This window comes from Myxine glutinosa, chromosome 1 (assembly GCF_964187855.1).
Source record: "Myxine glutinosa chromosome 1, kmMyxGlut1.1, whole genome shotgun sequence".
Lineage (NCBI taxonomy): Eukaryota > Metazoa > Chordata > Myxini > Myxiniformes > Myxinidae > Myxine > Myxine glutinosa.
Window position 1 is genome coordinate 358,553,142 of NC_136261.1, and position 18,801 is coordinate 358,571,942.

Sequence of the window (18,801 nt, forward strand, 5' to 3'; positions counted from 1 at the left end):
AATGCGAAAAAGATCACCATCAGATTTTAATAACCCATTTAAATTGTTGGTCATCACCAGTTAAATTCCTATTAAATATGTTTATTTGTCCATTATGTTCTAATGTTCTTATGCTGCATGTAAATATATATGGATATAACTATAAAAAGTACCCGTCCCCAGGGATGGGAAAAGCTTGCCATGGTGGTGGCAAGAATAACCACAAAATATGACAGTCAGGCAGTTGTCTGGGAAAATTCAATCCATCCTGATTCAAAAATCATTCTTTCATTCCTCTTTTTTCCTGCCTCTGGAATAAACTCCCACGCTCTCTTCAATCCCACTCCTCCCTCCAGGTCTTCAAAACAGCTGTCCACCACCATCTCTTATCTTCTCCCATCAAAAACCTTGATCTTTTCTATCCCCAAATCTACCTCCTCCAAATTCCTTGTTTTCTTTCCTGAAAGTCCTTGTGGTGTCCATCTTGTTTGTCCTGTGTACCCCACCCCAGCCCTCTCCCTTCCACAGATTTCCCGATGTCCCTGTTCTCTACTGTTGCTGTGCTTCCCACTCTCATCCCCCTCTTGTCTCCCACTCCCTTTATTGTATGTTCTATGTGTTAGTTCTTACACGAGCCTCTACTTGGTATCCAAAAAAAAAATCCTGTAGCGCTCAACTTCACCAAAGGTGGCGCTATTCGAACAAACAGCAACATGGATGAAGTATACCCTCATAATTTTACCGTTGGCCTAAGGAGTCTCTAGCCCCACTAAAACCTGGCCGGTTCAACCTTTCACATCTGTGACAAATTTGGTTCAAGTCCGTCCAGAGGTGTGGGAGTGTATGTATATGTAACACACAGACAAACATATCGACATTTGTAGTTGGGCCAAGTAAAATAAATTATTAGTTTCTTGTCCCTGCCCACTTCCTATTTGATGGTCACCTCCTTTTTTTGATATTTACTATTTTCTCTCCAGATCTTGAAAAAAAAAAAAACCCAACAACAAAAACATTATTTCGCAGGCCCTATGGGCCTAGCACTCAGACAAAATCGATGTCATCTAAGTATACTTGCTCACGCCTCTCACGCATGCGCATTAACAATCACAAGAACGAACTTTCTCGGTAGCTTTAATTGAGCTACTGACAAAGTACAGTAGACCTAGTTCTTAAAATGGTCTTCATATGTGTGTGCATCCGGAAGGCTGGCAGAATGTTTTTGAAGTCATGATATGCTCGTACGCCGTTCTATAGAACCCAGACGGAGGGATATTTTCAACGAATTTGCAAATAGGGAGTTTGAGCGAGGATCGCCCATCGACGACAACTACCACACTGCTCAGTCGTGCAAGTCCGCATATATCTAGTACCGGTTAAATACGTACAATCACACAGTACAGCACACAGTGCCCCTGCTGCAGTAGATGTTGACATATCAGGTATATGACCAACGTCGTTTTTAATTGTATATTGGATGTGTGTTTGTGGCAGTGCTAGTCTTCACCATGTGGTGGCCATATTGGGAAAAATATCAAAAATCTAGAACATCTCAAATAGTAAGGCACCCCTCTTTCTTTTTTTTTCTTTTTTTTTTAAAGCCCGATCAAGAAACGAAAATAATCTATTTTACTTTGCCTTAGAGATTTAACAAGCGTTACGCCTAGGTCCCCCGTCGGTGAAGTGATGTGAGTTGACAAAGTGGAAGACGCAGAACACATGGAAGAATCGATAATATTTGCGAGTGGGTTGGAGACACACCCACACACCAGATGAGAAGTTAGTAGTTCGTTTATTTTTCAAGATATTCCACTCACAAGTTTCAGACATATATGGTGGCGGCCATCTTGGATTTTGACGTGGCGACCCAATTTTCAATGGCGTTCTTCCTTATGCCTAGATACACCCACACACCAGATTAGAACCTGGTACTTCGCTTATTGTTCAAGATATTCCGCTCACAAGGTTGTTTTTTTTTTTTTGGTTGTTTTTTTTTGGTATACAAGATCGAGGCTCGTGAAAGACCGAACATTAATCACACAAAGACAAACCGACACATAAAACATATAACATGGGGAGCGGCAGACAAGATGGGGAGAGAGGGGGAAGGAAACAAACACAACATTTGAGAGCAGGGACATCGAGAGAACTGTGGGAGGGAGAGGGCTTTGGGGTGGGGGGTTGGGGGGGGAGGCATGGGAATGGGGTGGGGGGGGTGGGAGAGGTATAAAACATATGGACACTGCAAGGACTTCCAGGATAGAAGTTGGAATTTCAAACAAAGTGGATCTGGGGTGAATTAGCGGGGGTATAAAAGATCAAGGTTTTGGATGGGGGAAGTTAAGAGATGGTGGTGAACAGCTGTTTTAAAGACCTGGAGGGAGGAGTGGGATTGAAGGGAGTGAGGGAGTTTGTTCCAGAGGCGGGAGAAAAGAGGAATGAAAGAGTGAAGGTGAGCAGAGAGCCAAGATTTCGGCATTTTAACCATCAGAGGGTTGCTGGCAGATCTTGTGCGACCTGTAGGAATATTTGGGGGACAAAGCACAGAGAGAGCTGGGGGAGCAAGGCCGGAGAGGAGTCGGTAGAAGACAGAAATACCACCTACCTGCTTGCGGTAAGTGAGTGAAAGGCCCTCGGAGATAGCTTCATCGCGGGAGCTTCCAATGATTCTGAAACCTTTGGTTTCAACAGCGTGAAGTCGAGCTAGGTGTGAGGCAGGAGCACCGGCCCATAGGGGAGAACAGTATTCCATTGAGCTGCAGGTGAAAGCCTTGTATGTGGTGAGGAGCTCAGGTGTGCCAAGGAAAGACCGCACGACGGAGGATGCCCAGTCGGCGACTAGCTTTGGAGGCCAGCTTGGAAATGTGGTTTTCCCAAGAAAGATCATGGCAGATAGTGAGACCCAAAAGCTTGAGCGACAGAACTTCTTGGAGAGGATTGTTGAGAAAGCAGATGGGAGGGTTGTCCAGTCGGTCTTTTCGGAGAGACATTGTAAGAGTGTGAGATTTGTCAGGATTGAAAGACATGTTCCACTTGTTTGCCCAGTCTGTGATTTTGTCCAGGTCTTCAGAGAGTGAGGAGGCTGCAGACTGCCGATCTGAGGGAAGAGGAATGGAGCGGTAGAGAGTGGAGTCATTAGCAAAGAGATAGAGAGGATTTTCCAGCGAGTCAGAGAGAACATACATGGCGTACATGGCATACATGGTTCAGAAATACATGGCGGCGGCCATCTTGGATTTTGACGTGGCGAGCCAATTTTCAATAGCCTTCTTCCTTATGTGTAGATACACCCACACACCAGATTGGAAGGTAGTAGTTCGTTTATTTTTCAAGATATTTCGCTCACAAGGTTCAGACATATATGGTGGCGGCCATCTTGGATTTTGACGTGGCGACCCAATTTTCAATAGCGTTCTTCCTTATGCCTAGATACACCCACACACCGGATTAGAAGTTAGTAGTTCATTTATTTTTCAAGATATTCCGCTCAAGGGTACGCATGCACGGACGGACGGAAGCATGCACGGACGCACACACGGACGGAGGGTAAAACCATAGTCCCCCTTTCGCTCCGCGGTGCGACGGGGGACAATAAATGGGTATAAATTCTGGCGCAGGCCTAATGTACACAGGGCTAAAACCCAGAGCCTCTCGCTAACAAAAGTGTGTGTGTGTGTGTGTGTGTGTGTGTGTGTGTGTGTGTGTGTGTGTGTGTGTGTGTGTGTGTGTGTGTGTGTGTGTGTGTGCGCGTGGTCATGCGTGTTTTTTTTGTTTTGTTTCTTTCACCATAAATTATAGACATTAACTTTCAGACGTGTTTGTCCATCAGGCAATTGAGGGATTCATCGTACTTGTCTGAATCACAACATATGATGTGTCTGAAATTTTAAATATTCTGTCATACTGCACTTGATTCCTGCGTCGAAATGGTGACCCATCCAGGATTGTGCCCAATAGCCAAGAACCTGCTTCGGCAGCCCTATGCATCTGAAGACGCAAAAAGAAGTGGTCATCATACTCTATCAGCTATCTTTATTTATATTGTTTACATGGCAAAACATGTCTTAAGACATACTGATTTCTTAGCTGTATATGCTCACTAATAAAACTAGTCTTGAAAACAAATACTTTTATTGTGCGAAAAGTAGAACTGCTTAACACGATACAGAATAAGCTCAACCAATGAGCACACTGCAACACAAGGCGGATATTTCTTGTCCCACGTCATTGCTTAAAATGGCACTATTAAGGTGCTGTGTTAATTTTCCAAAGAAATAAATGTTGGTCCACAACTTTCAATCAATTTTCAAGTGAGAATCGATGATTGTTTTGACACTTCCAACACTGACATATATTTATTCTGCAATTATATGTATATTAATCTGGCAATGCTCTTAAATGAGTTGTTCAACATGCTTAATGTTTGCTTGAGTAACAGCAGTTAATTGTTTGTGAGGATGCGCAAGATCACTCATCAATGCGGGACATTCGAAATGACATGAATGTTAACAAGTTTATGCGTGCGTGCGTGCGTTCTTGCGCGCTTTCATTTAACTACACAAAACAGCGTTTAACTCAAGAATGTGTCAAGATTGTGGCTTCCTGCCAGAGGTTTGAAGTCAACAAATGTTATCCACGATACCACTTGCTCAATATCCCTATAGTGTACTTCATTTTCCTACAATAAATTTTATCCTGGAACCTTTTGATCAGACCTCATATTTGGGTCATGTGCTGCAGTCTCTTGACCACATCATCATGGGTCTGCAGTACAGGCAGCTGTAAGATTTTACCATAGCAGCCCTGTGTTTGGTCATGGCTATAGGAAATTAGGCTAATAAAAAAATTCTAGAGACATCCATTTGTACACCTCTCTGGTGCTGAGAAAATTATCTGACTCCTTCATTGTGCAGAGGCACACCCTTACTATCAGGTACCTTTTGAAGTATTTTCAGCTTCCTTTAGAACTTTTGTGAGCCATTTTAAGTAACAATCCTTATCTCACAAGCATGATATTCAAGGTCTGACAATAAAGTTCCAGGACTGATGTGTTTCTCGATAGGTGGCAGCATTGGCAATTGGGTTTCATAATTGGATGTGCGTCGTAATCTTCCTTTCAGTACTGTCTTAGCTGTTGTATCGATCAGTTGTGTTTTGTAGCCATACCAGAGTTTTATTCCAATTATAAGTGTTGCAATCGTGTTCTGAAAATGAACGACAAATGTATCAAACAGAGAATCATCGAGTTTTTGGCAAAACTAAACGAAAGCGGCACGGACATTTTTGACAAGTTGAAGCTGGTGCACTGGAAGACGCAATGCAATGTCAAGATCACGTGTGTTTGAGTGAGCCAAGAGGTTTGCAGAAGGGAGATTGGACTTGAATGATGAGTGATGACACACAGTCGGGACACCCATCAATTGCCAAAACAGATGAAAATGTTGAAAGGGTGAGAATGTTGGTCCGATCTCAAAAACGTCCACCACTCCAATGAAAGGAACTCATTTTGCATCAATGGAAGATTTTATCCAGTGATTCAAGATGTTTGCATGAACAGTATGGTCGCGCAACCGCCGGAATTTATATCAGGCGATCGCGGATGCCAATCATGATGGCTTTAACTCCGAGGCGGAAGCTCAATGGCGGATTCCAAAATCTAACACACCTAAGCGCACGGAATGGAGGGAAGCAGCGCAAGTCCCCACAGCCTTAACTATCAAATCAATCACCCGGTAAACTGCATTCAGGAAAAGTAATGCAAGGGTTTATTGAAGGAAAAAGGCAAGGACAGGAAAAAGCACGTGCCGGTAACAAATATCCTAATCGGGACGTCCCCACACAACAGATATCAGAGACGAGACGAGGGAGATGAAATACGAAAGAAACACGTCTTTGATGTCAAAATGTACGCGGAGCTCGGGCTTATCTTGTCTTTGTCGTCTTGGTGGCTGCCGTCCAACACCACTCCTTCTGACCCGATCGCACACCACGAGGTCCCTCGCTCCAAGTCCCACAAGGCCTCACTCCAAGCGCCACGCGTCCCACGCAGGCTGGCGGCTCCACACGAGGTCGACTCGGACCAAAGTCCTGCCCCGTCTCAAAGCCAACTGCTCAAAACGGACTCGGGCTCTGCACTGCACTGCCAGGAATCCAAACTGCTCAACTCGACTCAGGAATGGAACTCGACTCCCTCACTCCTCCTGCTCTGGTCCAACTCAGGTCGGGGCTCTGATCTCATCTCCCGAAAATGGCATCCGGCCCTCGTTAATATCTCTGGCCGATGACGTCAGCATTGTCGCACTGCTCTGCCAATCAGAGCCTCCATCGACTCGCCCCTGTGCACGCCCACTGCGTCACTCCAACTCTCGTCCCCTACTCCGTGGTCCTTGTGTTATAGCACGTGCTATGCGAGGGGGGTAGGCCTCTCGGAGGTGTAAATGGTGGCGGCCAATTGTGGCGGTGTTCTAGCCTGATTTCTTCCTAAGTCATGTCAGGGGAGAAGGCGTCATTTAGTGTTGTACTAAAGGTCCTAACTAATGTTTAATTGGTGTGCAATGCCAAAATGGACAAAAGTTTGACTACCAGGTGAGACATACAACGGCTCTACTCATTCTTCCCTGCACTGACGAACACACGAATCTCCTGGTAGATTCACAATCATACATCTTAACCCGACAAACGCCTACACATGACACATTACAGGAAGTGTTCCTTATCGCGACATCTCAAAGCATGTTACCTACTCAGATCTACTCTGCTCTACATATTGCTCTACCAAATTCGTAACTGTATGTGTGTGTGTGTGTGTGTGTGTGTGTGTGTGTGTGTGTGTGTGTGTGTGTGTGTGTGTGTGTGTGTGTGTGTGTGTGTGTGTGTGTGTGTGTGTGTGTGTGTGTGTGTGTGTGTATACCGTCACGTGAAAAAGTAAGTACACCCCATGTAAAGTTTTGACTTTTTCAACATATTTCAACATACAGCGATTTGATCTTCATTTCAACAATATTGATAGATAAAGGTGATATAATATAACAAATATCATGAAACATTCACATTTTGTAGTCCATTGTACAATTTAAATAAACATAAATGCAAATTTCGCATGTGGAAAAAGTAAGTACACCCCTACATTTATCACTACTTCAAATACCTAAAATTAGAATCAGGTGTACCAGCTCAGGTGCAAATGATTAGAACATCGTTAGAGAGGATCTTGGAGGAACCTGTCTGATTTAAACCTCAGACATTTAGTTAGGTTTGCTCTTTGTTGTTGAAGTGTGCGGCGTCACCATGCCTAGATCAAAAGAGCTCTCTGAGACCTTCAGAAAGAAGGTTATAGATGCGTACAAGTCTGGGAATGGATTTAAAAAGATCTCCAAATAATTTGAAATCAATCATTCGACTGTCCGGAAGATCATCTACAAGTGGAGAAGATTCCAAACAACTGCCAACTTGTTCAGGCCAGGCTGCCCCAGCAAGTTCAGCCCGAGAGCAGACCGCAAGATGCTAAAAGAAGTCTTGAAGAACCCCAGAATGTCATCACGGGACCTACAGGTAGCTCTTGCCACTGTTGATGTCAAAGTGCACGAGTCTACCATTAGAAAGAGGCTGCACAAATTTGATCTACATGGGAGGTGTGCCAGGAGGAAACCTTTGCTGTCCAGAAAGAACATCAGGGCAAGACTAAAGTTTGCCAATGAACACTGAGGCAAAGACCAGCACTTCTGGAACAATGTGCTCTGGACAGATGAGTCAAAGGTAGAGCTATTTGTTCACAGTACCAGAAGACATGTTTGGCGAAAACCAAAGACAGCATTTGACCACAAGAACCTGATACCAACTGTAAAGCATGGTGGTGGAAATATTATGGTTTGGGGCAGCGTTGCTGCATCAGTGCCTGGGCAGCTCACCATCATAGAATCCACTATGAATTATTCATTGTACCAGAGGGTGCTTGAGCATAATGTGAGGCCATCTGTCAGAAAGTTGAAGCTCAACCGAAGGTGGACCTTGCAACATGACAATGACCCTAAACATACCAGTAAATCCACCAAGGAATGGCTGAAAAGAAAGAAATGGTGGGTTCTGGAATGGTCAAGTCAAAGCCCGGATCTAAATCCCATCGAGATGTTGTGGGGGAATTTGAAATGATCTGTGCATGCAAGAAACCCCTCAAACATCGCACAGCTGAAAGATTTCTGCATGGAGGAGTGGGCAAAAATTTCTCCCAGTCGATGTCAGAGACTGGTAGACAGTTATAAGAAACGCCGACTTGAGGTTGTTTCTGCCAAAGGGGGCAATACCACCTATTAGAGCCAAGGGTGTACTTACTTTTTCCACATGCGAAATTTGCATTTATGTTTATTTGAATTATACAATGGACTACAAAATGTAAATGTTTCATGATATTTGTTATATTATATCACCTTTATCTATCGATATTGTTGAAATGAAGATCAAATAGCTGTATGTTGCAATATGTTGAAAAAGTCAAAACTTTACATGGGGTGTACTTACTTTTTCACGTGACTGTATATATATATATATATATATATATATATATATATATATATATATATATATACATACATATATATATATATATATATATATATATATATATATATGTATGTATATAATCGGGAGATGAAATCAGACGCGGACGTAGCTTCAGGACGTCGATCTTTAATTTTCGACAAGCTTTCGACCAACAAAGGTCTTCTTTTTAGTCGTCCCCAAGTTCAACGGAAGGGTGTGAACTTGGGACTTCAAGAACAACTTCGGTTGAACTTGGGGACGACTAAGAAGAAGACCTTTGTTGGTCGAAAGCTTGTCGAAAATTAAGATCGACGTCTTGAAGCTACGTCCGCGTCTGATTTCATCTCCCGATTATTTATTTAATGCAAATGAGATGCCCTGCTCGTGCTGTGGAGTTTCTACTATCTCTCACAGTTATATATATATATATGTGTGTGTGTGTGTGTGTATAACGCCCATGTTTGAGTGTTTTTAATCGACTATTGTGGAATTTGTCAGTCACAACATAAAGTTGCATTGAAATTCAATTTCAAAATTAATTTGTTTTTTGAAATCTCATTATTTCTGATCAAGGTCTTTATGTCTGAAATTCAATTTCCTCGCATTGGTTGATTTTTCTTGATGCAAATAACATAAAATGAATTTAATTCCTCATATTTAATCCATGTTTGCTTTTTGTGCTTCAGTAAATGTACACCTCTCTGGGGACTATTTCCTCAGCGATGGAGGGTTGCATGAACAGTACCGTGCCTCCTGGATGACCTTTCACTGGGGTGAGTGTAACGCCACAGGCGGCTCCGAACACTGGATCGACCACCGGGGCTTCCCACTTGAGGTAACAACACTGTTTGATATGCACTTCCTCCGGAAGGATTTCCTATTCCTTGATGTAGAATTTTAATTGTATTTTTCTTTGCCCTTCAAACATGAGTCAATAATAATGCAGGATAGCTTCGAGGTACGCACACTCTCCTCTGGGCAGTCTCACCTGGGTTCGAATATCGGTATAGCTACAATTTGTCATCTTGGTGTCGCACAGGCATGGCGAGGCATCAATGTGCGCTGTCCCTCGGATGAACGTTAACTGGGCAGCATTAGTTGCTGGACGCTATAGATTCCACTGTGTCTTCTCTAAGAGTAGGCAAGTTATTGCTGGTACCTTGAATAAAATCCAAATTCCTCTGCCTTTAATCGACCATAAGGCCTGCTCAGCCAGTGTGTAAAATAGTTTGGATAAAATCATCGGCTAACCCAGTGGTTCTTAACCTTTTTAAAGGCGCCGAACCCTAACGAAACCCACCGAACACTCGCGGAACCCCTCAAATTTGACAAAAAAAAATTAAGAAGAATTGCATCTTAATGCGGTTTCTGTTCTTCTTTTCGGGAGGTGATCTGGGAAATGCGTGGTTTTGTATTGGCAAGGGCCACCCTCAAATCATTTTCGCATGCAAGCCTGCTCCTTTTCTTTGTTTTAATGTCCACCAGTTTCGAAAACGCATGCTCGCAGAGATACGTTGTAACGAATGGCGTGAGGATCTCAAGGGAAATTTTAGCGATATGAGGATACCCTTCCATTTGGCGGCACCAAAACGTTGAGAGCGTTGTTGTGCCGAACAGTTGTTGTTGAGTCTGGCTCTGCTGAAGTTCGATGAGGTCGTCGAGGTATTGGTCGTTGACATCTGCCGTTTCAACGTCGAAAGTAAACGGCTGCCGCACCCATGCTGGGTATTGCTCTTGGTCGGGGAAGTAGCCGTCGAATGACTTTCCCAGCTCATCCAAGTGCGTGCCAATCGCTTGCTTCAGCTCCCCCGGTACAGCAGTGCCTCCAACTTCAGACTCATCTTCCATCCCGCTCACGCACTCGTCCAGTCGCGAAAAGTTCGCGAAGTTGTCGTTCTCTGTTCGCCGCCTCCACAACGGTAACCTCTTTCGGAAAGTGCTCAGCTTTTCTTCAGATTCGATGACATTCACTCCACCGCCCTGCATCTGGCAATTGAGATGATTGAGTGCGTCGAAGATGTCAGCCAAGTACGCCAAGGCGAGGATGAACTCTGACTCTTGGAAGTGCGTTGCATGGCAATGCTGGTGTTCTCGCAAAAACAGGGCTAATTCTACACGCAAGGAAAAAACACGGCTCACCACCTTCCCTCGTGATAACCATCGAACGTTAGAGTGGGAGAGAAGGACTTCGAATTCAGAGCCGATTTCATTGCACAGCTCTTTGAAGACGCGATGATTCAGAGCACGGCTTCGCACGTAATTCACAGTTTCAACGACGATTTTCAGAACATTGGCCAGTTTTGGAGGCAGGGTTTTTGATGCCAGCGCGTGTCTGTGCAGGATGCAGTGCATGACGATGATGTGTGGTGCATCGGCCTTCACCGGCGCTCCAAAACCGGAGTTGCATCCCAGCATGGCTGGAGCTCCATCTGAGCAAACTGCAGACACCATGTTCCACGAGAGGCCGTTGCTTCTGAAGAAGTCGTCCACAAGCTTCTTCACGTCAGCTGCCTTTGTCGTTGTTGTGAGAGGCTTGCAGAACAGAAAGTCTTTCTTGATCTCGTCTCCTTTGACATAATGCACAAATATGAAATAAGATGAGCTGGCTCAAATTCGAAATGTCGGTGGTCTCGTCGAGTTGAAGGCTGAATTTCGTCGGGTTCGTGACTAAATCTGCAACTACCTGGGCGAGGATGTCGTCGCTCATGTCGTTGATTCTGCATCTGATGGTGTCATTTGAGAGTGGAACGAGAGACAACTTGTTTTCAGCAGCTTTTCCCAGCATAATGTTGGCCATCTTCAACACGGCCGGTTTGATGAGTGTCTCGCCAACGGTGTGCGGTTTGCCCTGCTTTGCGATCAGGTACACAACTTCATACGACGCGGTGAGGATCGGTTTGTCAATTGGAACGAAGCCATGAGTGGGCAAGGTAGCACTTGCGTCGAATCGGACTCTCTTCAATTTGAATTCATCCAGCATTGCGTCTTTGTACTGCCCCTCACCGTGCAGTTTTTTTTAAGTGTTCCCGTAGTTTTGCTGGTGCCAGGCTGGAGGTGCTCAACTTGACATTTCAAAGCATGCATTGAGGACGCTAACTTCCGTCCCGTCCCGTCAAACACGTGAACCCGTACCACACGTAATCCTCCGACCACTTCGTTTTTTTGCTCGACATACTGCAAAAAAAAAAAAAAAAGTAACAAACTGATCTTAATTGAGTTCGGGCAAATAATTATATGACAAAAATTAAGAGGAACATGCTTAAATAGTGTAGCAGCATAGCAGACCTGTTGTGCATTTTGTGATACAAGCACCAAATTTGGTACACTAGTAGACTATCATATTATGAAAAGATCTGGAGATTGGGCCATCTCAGATTCAGAGATTTGATTTTTGCAAGATTTCGATTCGATTGGGATCGAAGAGAACACCTTCTTCGTCTTCTGTACAGTGAAGTTGCCAGCCCTGAATTCTCTGGCTACATCTGGGTGCTTCATTGGGAGTGCAACCGTGTCCCTCAGGTGAACAGGGACCCACCTGGCATAGTGTGTGTGGTCTAAGGCATGGAACCATGGGTCCAGTTCCGTCAGGGCATCAAGGTACGTCGTGAATGAAGCCTGCCGCAGAGAACGCACGTAGACCAGTACCAACATCTCTAGTTCCAGCACAGTTGCCCAGTACTGAAAGTTGGGAATGTCTTCTCCTCTCTGGTGACACCAGTCTTCGAACTCAGGCAGGTCTTCTGCATCATCAGCATATGTCATACAGTGGCGTTCATACGCACGGTGTTGCAGGATGTGCAGTGCCGCTGCAGTGATTTGATGAGCTCTTCTTGTGCGGGTGACGTGGGCAGCTCGTAGGAAGGAGTCGGCCGTCCCTGGCGTTGCAATCTCAGCTTGCAAAATCTGCAAATCTTGCAAAAATCAAATCTCTGAATCTGAGATGGCCCAATATCCAGATCTTTTCATAATATGATAGTCTACTAGTGTGCCAAATTTGGTGCTTGTATCACAAAATGCACAATTCTTTTGAATATTTGGGCTAAGCCGCCCCACTAAAATATAATCAGTACCCCTCTGAAAACTGAGAAATTTTAACGAAGAAAACATAACTTATAGTTACAATGATGGGATATATTATCTACTCAACTCTATGTCACCTCAAATCCCATTATAATATTACATAGAAAACTGCGAATTGTTCATTTTGAATTGCGACCAAATGAGTTATATCACCTCCACCTAATTTTCTGAGTAATTCAATCATATTTTATAATCACCAGCCACTTTTGACTTTAATATAACTGTTAAGAACCACGGGGCTAACCCCTGCCAAGAATGAACCGCCTTTAGAGGCCATTTTCCCCCCACAGAGCAGGGGTTGGCCTTTTTTGGGTACCGTGGTCCCCTTTTTGAAGCAAGGTTTTATGCCCTTCCTGCCGCCAACCCTGTTAGTCACCTTTTGCGACACACAAGGAATTACCAGTGAGCTGGTACTCAATTTGCCGACCTCAGAAGGATGACAGGCTGAGTCAACCACACTGGTGTTAATTCAGCGATCAACCGGGATTCGAACCCAAGATCCTTGGATCCCAAGCCACCACCCGAACCGCTAAGCCAATACCAGGCTCAACCACTGCCAAGAATGTTCCATAGAAATCCTTTAGAAAATTTCTAGAGATGTTCTATAAATCCTGTGTATAAGATTCTATCGTACTTTAGGACCAAGTTATATGAAACTGTTCCATAGAAAATTACTATAGAAATTCTGTAAAAATTCTATGGAAATATAATCAATAGTAAAAGTCGATAGTTTCTACAGAATTTCTATAGTAATTTCTATGATGGAACAGTTCTATAGAATTTGGTCGTAAAGTTTTATATAATTTCTATAGAGAGTACTATAGACGTCTAACAAATTGTATGGAACAACCAACCTCTCCTCAGTTATATAGAATTGATTAGGTTCCACAAAAATTGTATTGAGTTCTGTAGAACTTCTACAGAACATTTTTTGAAGGCACCCCACAATAAGGTGGGAATAATTGGAATCGTTAACGTAGTAGTAGTAGTAGTAGTAGTAGTAGTAGTAGTAGTAGTAGTAGTAGTATTATTAGTAGCAGCAGCAGCAGCAGCAGCAATGGTTTAAAGGGGTGATCAATTTACATGTTGAATTGAATAAAGTACAAGTTATGCTTTAGCTAGGCCCTCCTTTAATAAATTAATAAATTAATGCAATTATTGCCCGAAACTAACGTTACTCTTCAAATTCCCTTTTAAACGGGGCCAGGTTCATTCTCATTGTATCCATTCTCATGAGGGTTGAGTTCTTAATAATGCAGCAAGCTCCATAATGGGAATACTCAGAGTGCAATGGGATACAGGTGGGAATTTTACCTTCCAGCTTCCATGCATTATAATCGTATAACATCTGCCAAATGGATTTGAGTTCAGTTTCAAATAGCCTGAATCACCTGGTTTTGTGATTGGTCAAAAACATGCCAGGTAGAATTTGGCAGGTTCTCCGAAAGGGCGCTTGGCACGGACTTCTTATACGTCGTCGGTCATAAGCAAGGAATTAAATAAGCACATGGTTCAACCCCATATTGGGAATGCTAATCTTCGTTCGTTCTCTTCCCGAAGATGCAGATTTATGCTCACAGTGGAGACTTCAGCAGCTTTGAGGCTGCCGTGAAAGGTGGAGCTAAACTGGCAGCTCTTTCCATTATGTTTGAGGTAAAGCTGTACCTGAGGGAAGGTTGTGATTATATCTACACCAGAGATGGCGAATCCAATGCTGGAATGCACTGATAAAAAAGGCTTTTCTCTCACCTCTTTAGCTGACCAAACAGAAAAATCGAGCGTACAATCCCATCATCGAAGGCATCAGGATGGTCTCTCAGCCAGGTGAGGCAAACACGATACTTTTTGAATGGATCAATGCTGCCATCGTTGGGAGAACACCTTAGTAATTCACCCTAGTAGAACGGTGTTTGTATCTACTGGGTTGTTCTGTCGTCATTTGAGACTTGAGACAGCAATCCCAGACCCTCCACTGGGGGTTCTTCTTCCTTAAGTCACCTTTATCCTGGTTTTAACATAGTGGGCAATGCAAGCATCGGTGCTAAGTGAACACCAAAGGCTAGGTGAGGTTTGAAAATATGCAATGCTTGATCAGGTGTTTTTGATTTCTGTGTTTGTAGAGGTGGACAACCTGCTGCCGCCGTTCCGCCCTCTGGATCTTCTGCCGGCCAAGCTTTCGGACTACTTCCGCTACTCGGGCTCACTGACCATGCCTCCATGCACGTCTGGTGTCACCTGGACGGTGTTTGCTGAGCCTGTCGCCATCTCGATGCAGCAGGTATGGCTGTTTTGTTTCAGATGTACAAAGGCATTTTGATTTTGAGGTTGTTTTGTGAATGAGGCCTTTATCGATTAATTGTGACGCAACTTAGTTTACGAGAGTATATCTACAGAAATATGCAAACATCTCATGCTGTATCGCTCATTACAACAGGAGGGCTGAAAATTTTCCTCAGAGGTTTGCGTACTCACCTTTGAGCTGTCTACTTTGGGTTCACTTCCCAGCCTGACTATACATCGTCATACCTCGCAGGCCCAATATGTTTCCTCAATAAGTATGCCGGCTTACAGAGGGGACAGGAAACCCACTGTCCCCTGTACAATAATTTACTTTGGTTCCAGGGGACAATAAAGGTTCCAGGGTACATTTTGAAAAGAGTAGGCAATTGTGTCCAAGTCTAATGCGTCGTCTTGATATATGAAGGGAAAACCATAAGCAGCAGATGCACTCTCCCACAAATTATGCAACTTACAACCATGATCGGCATGCACAAGAGAAGAAGAAGAAGACTGGAATGAATTCCACAACAACTCACCAAGAACGACAATTTTGGCATGTTCAGGAGTCCAATAGGAGGCACGACTTTATACATTATGAAGGAAGTGATTACAATGAGATCTCATAGAGATGTTTGTGAGAAAATGAAGGATGGAGACAGAATAAATGCCGAATGAGCAAGAACAGGACCATGGGTCATAGCTCCAGAGTACAGAGGAGTTCGAGTAAGGCAGGAGTCTTTCACTGAGAGTAGTTGCTCCTGTCATCGAAGGTGGAAGGACGTTATGTTTTCACCCGTCTGTCTGTCTGTCTGTAAGCACGATATCTCAAAAAGTTAGACGGATTATGACAAAACTATATGGACATGTTGGGTGTGTGACAAAGACGGATTTATTCGATTTTGGTGAAGATCTGGATCAGGATCCGAATCTGGATCCAACAATTTTAAGTGATTCTTCACCATTGAGAGATAGGGCCAAAAACGATATGATGTATTGCATGATATCTCAAAAAGTTGTGGCTGGATTTGGACTAAACTTGGTGGATGAGTTGGTGAGGTGACAAGAACAACCTTTTAGATTTTGGTTCAGGTCCGGATGCAGATCCGGCATATCAGTGCAATACAAAACTTAAACTGTACACTCTGGTGGAGGTATGCGCTCTACCGAGTGTCCTTCTAGTAAATGCATGGAATGGTCTCCTTGGAAAGGTAGTGGTGGCAGAAATGGTAAATGGGTTTAAATTCGAATTAGGTAGGTACCTGGAAGTATTGGGGATAGAGGGGAACATTGATATTAGGACTGATATGTAGCTTGGATATTGATCCGTGGTTGTATATAAATGTGTAATAATTGTGATGTCTGAGTGTCGTCAAAAGTGAATGTGTCGGTGTGTGTTCACCCCTCCTCCACCTCCCCCAAATTGTTGTTTTTTTTCAAGAAAAGTTTCATAAGTGTGTATATAGCTGTAGTTGCCTAGCGAAAGGCTCAAGGATGTCACCAGGACAAGGGCGTTACCAAGGTGATCCCTGTGCCTGCCCCACTGTTTCCCTCCCCAGGAGTCGACAGAGTAACAGATTGCTGCATTCATGCAGTGCAGGCATGATGGGCAAAATGGCCTCCCCCTGTGTTAACCTTTCTTGTGTATCCTTGTATAACCTGTAATTAGTTTACACCTTGTATAACCTGTAATTTATTGTGACTACAAGACGGTGACCTCACACAACCCTGAATTTTTACTTTAAAATTGTTTTTGTATTTTTTTGTGAGTGGTATGCCTAATCCTCACCTCAAACTTTACATGAAAACATACTACACAAGCAGATAGTTCTTTTTAACTCCACATTCTTGCTATTGCATCAGCTTTTGGAACGTCATTGTAAAATTATCAAGGTAGTTTTCATCGCACGTCCAAACTATGAATCTCGCATCGTTCTCCTGTACACCATATGCCCACATTCTGCTGCTTGTACCCAAAGGTCCATCAATATGGTCCTTTGAGGATCGTGGATTTACTCTCCTCTTTCATGACAGATTCATTTCATTATTGGCACTGTGCTTGGGTTCATTTCATTTCTAGTTTTTCATTTCTAGTTTTCATGGTTCATTTCTAGTTTTCATGTTTAATTTATCGTTTTAATGGTTCAGTTATATAGTTAATATGGTTAATTTGGAGTTACTTTTTCTCGTTTGTAGTTTAGGTGGTTTTGCTTGTTGTTCATTTGCAGTTCAGTTTATTTATATGCACTTTCCATTGTTCTATTGCAATTTTTATTGCTATATATATATATATATATATAAAAAAACACACACACACACACACACACACACACACACACACACACACACACACACACACACACACACACACACAGACACACACAGACTTGGCATTTAATATGGAATTTTTTTTTTTCTTGACTTGGGTTTACTTTCTGAACTCGGTATATCAATCTGGTGAGTTTCTTTTACGCTTCGGTGATTTCTTTGTTAAAAGAACCATGTCACTGATTGTCTGTCGCAGCAAGAAGTCAATACCAGGATTATATCACAAGTGGCATAACAAAATGTACGGACAGGTACATTTGACGATTGGCTTCACAATCGGGTGTATAAGGGTTGTTGCGTTCTGTATTAGTGGAAAACAACTGCTGCACGTCTACAAAAGTTATTGCCGCTTCCCCTGGAGATGATCCGTCAACTCGACAATGCTGTTTGTCATGTAGTGGTGGCTTTACGAAATTCCAGCATGAAACAGCGTGCTATTGCTCGGCAGTATGGCATCACTCAAGGTCAGGTGTCAAAGATCCTGAAACGAAATGCTCAGAAGGGTGTCCCTACTCCAATACCGAGGTCAGGACGTCCCCGCAGAACCACAAGGAGGGATGATCGCCAGCTGCACCGGTTAGTCCGCAATGGCCGTACCAAGTCAGCTAATCGGCTTAGGGCTGAGTGGCAGCAACTGACAAATGTGCCTGTATCCAGAAGGCTAGTCGACCAACGACTGGTTCAAGCAGGCTATCGTGCCAAGCATCCCCCGAGAAAGCCACGTCTGACCAGACAACACCGCCAGCGCCGATTGCAGTGGGCCAGAGAGCACCGTCAATGGCAGCCAGGACACTGGAATCACGTGATCTTCAGTGACAAGGCTAGATTTCTGGTCTATCGTCAATATGGCCGCGTCCGAGTGCGCAGACAAGTGCATGAAGCCTACAACGAAGATTGTATAGTGCCAAGAGTCCAAGCTGGAGGTGGTGGGGTGACCGTTTGTGCTGCTTTTCATGCAGGGGGCAAAACTGACCTGGTTGCTCTGAATGGAAACCTGAACCAGTTCAACCACAGGGCCATTCTGGAAGAAACATTGCTTCCATTTGTTCGTGCAGCCTTTCGAGGAAACTTTTCTTCCAAGATGACAATGCACGGCCTCATCGTGCTCGCATGATCCAACACTTTCTTGCTGATCGTGGTGTAGAGCATATGGAGTGGCCTGCCATGTCCCCGGATATGAATCCGATGGAGAACTTGTGGGCAGAATTAACACGTCAAATCGACAACTTGTACCAGCAGCCTGCCTCTGTGCGTGAATTGCAGCAGGCTATTGTCACTGCATGGCAAGCGATTCCTGTCCAAACCTTGGCAAATCTCGTGAACAGCATGCCTCAACGTGTACGTGCTCTCCTGAATGCTCGTGGGGTTTACACGAAGTACTGAACTGTAATTTTACTGTCCGTAATCCCAGTCGTAATTTAACTTTTGTTTTTGTTAAAAAAAAATTTTCGCTAATGTGCAAAATAAAGAGATACTTCAGGAAAATGCACAGAAGTTTAACACAGTACTGTCCATGAATTGAGTTCGATATCAGTTTACATCACTTTCAAGGATCAATTTATTTGCTTCGAAATGTCAAATGTGGTTTTTGTTTCTTTTAAA

At 43.7% G+C, this 18,801-nt stretch overlaps 1 protein-coding gene across 1 annotated transcript in view; it reads left to right on the forward strand.

The window, feature by feature from the left end:
- The window catches only part of LOC137417514 (receptor-type tyrosine-protein phosphatase gamma), a 251,412-nt gene that overhangs the window by 87,523 nt on the left and 145,088 nt on the right, over positions 1-18,801 (forward strand). Inside the window, exons 5-8 of the mRNA XM_078769966.1 lie at positions 9,201-9,349; positions 14,155-14,247; positions 14,352-14,418; positions 14,715-14,872. Coding sequence (XP_078626092.1) covers positions 9,201-9,349; positions 14,155-14,247; positions 14,352-14,418; positions 14,715-14,872 — 467 coding nt within the window. The remainder of the gene's footprint in view (positions 1-9,200; positions 9,350-14,154; positions 14,248-14,351; positions 14,419-14,714; positions 14,873-18,801) is intronic.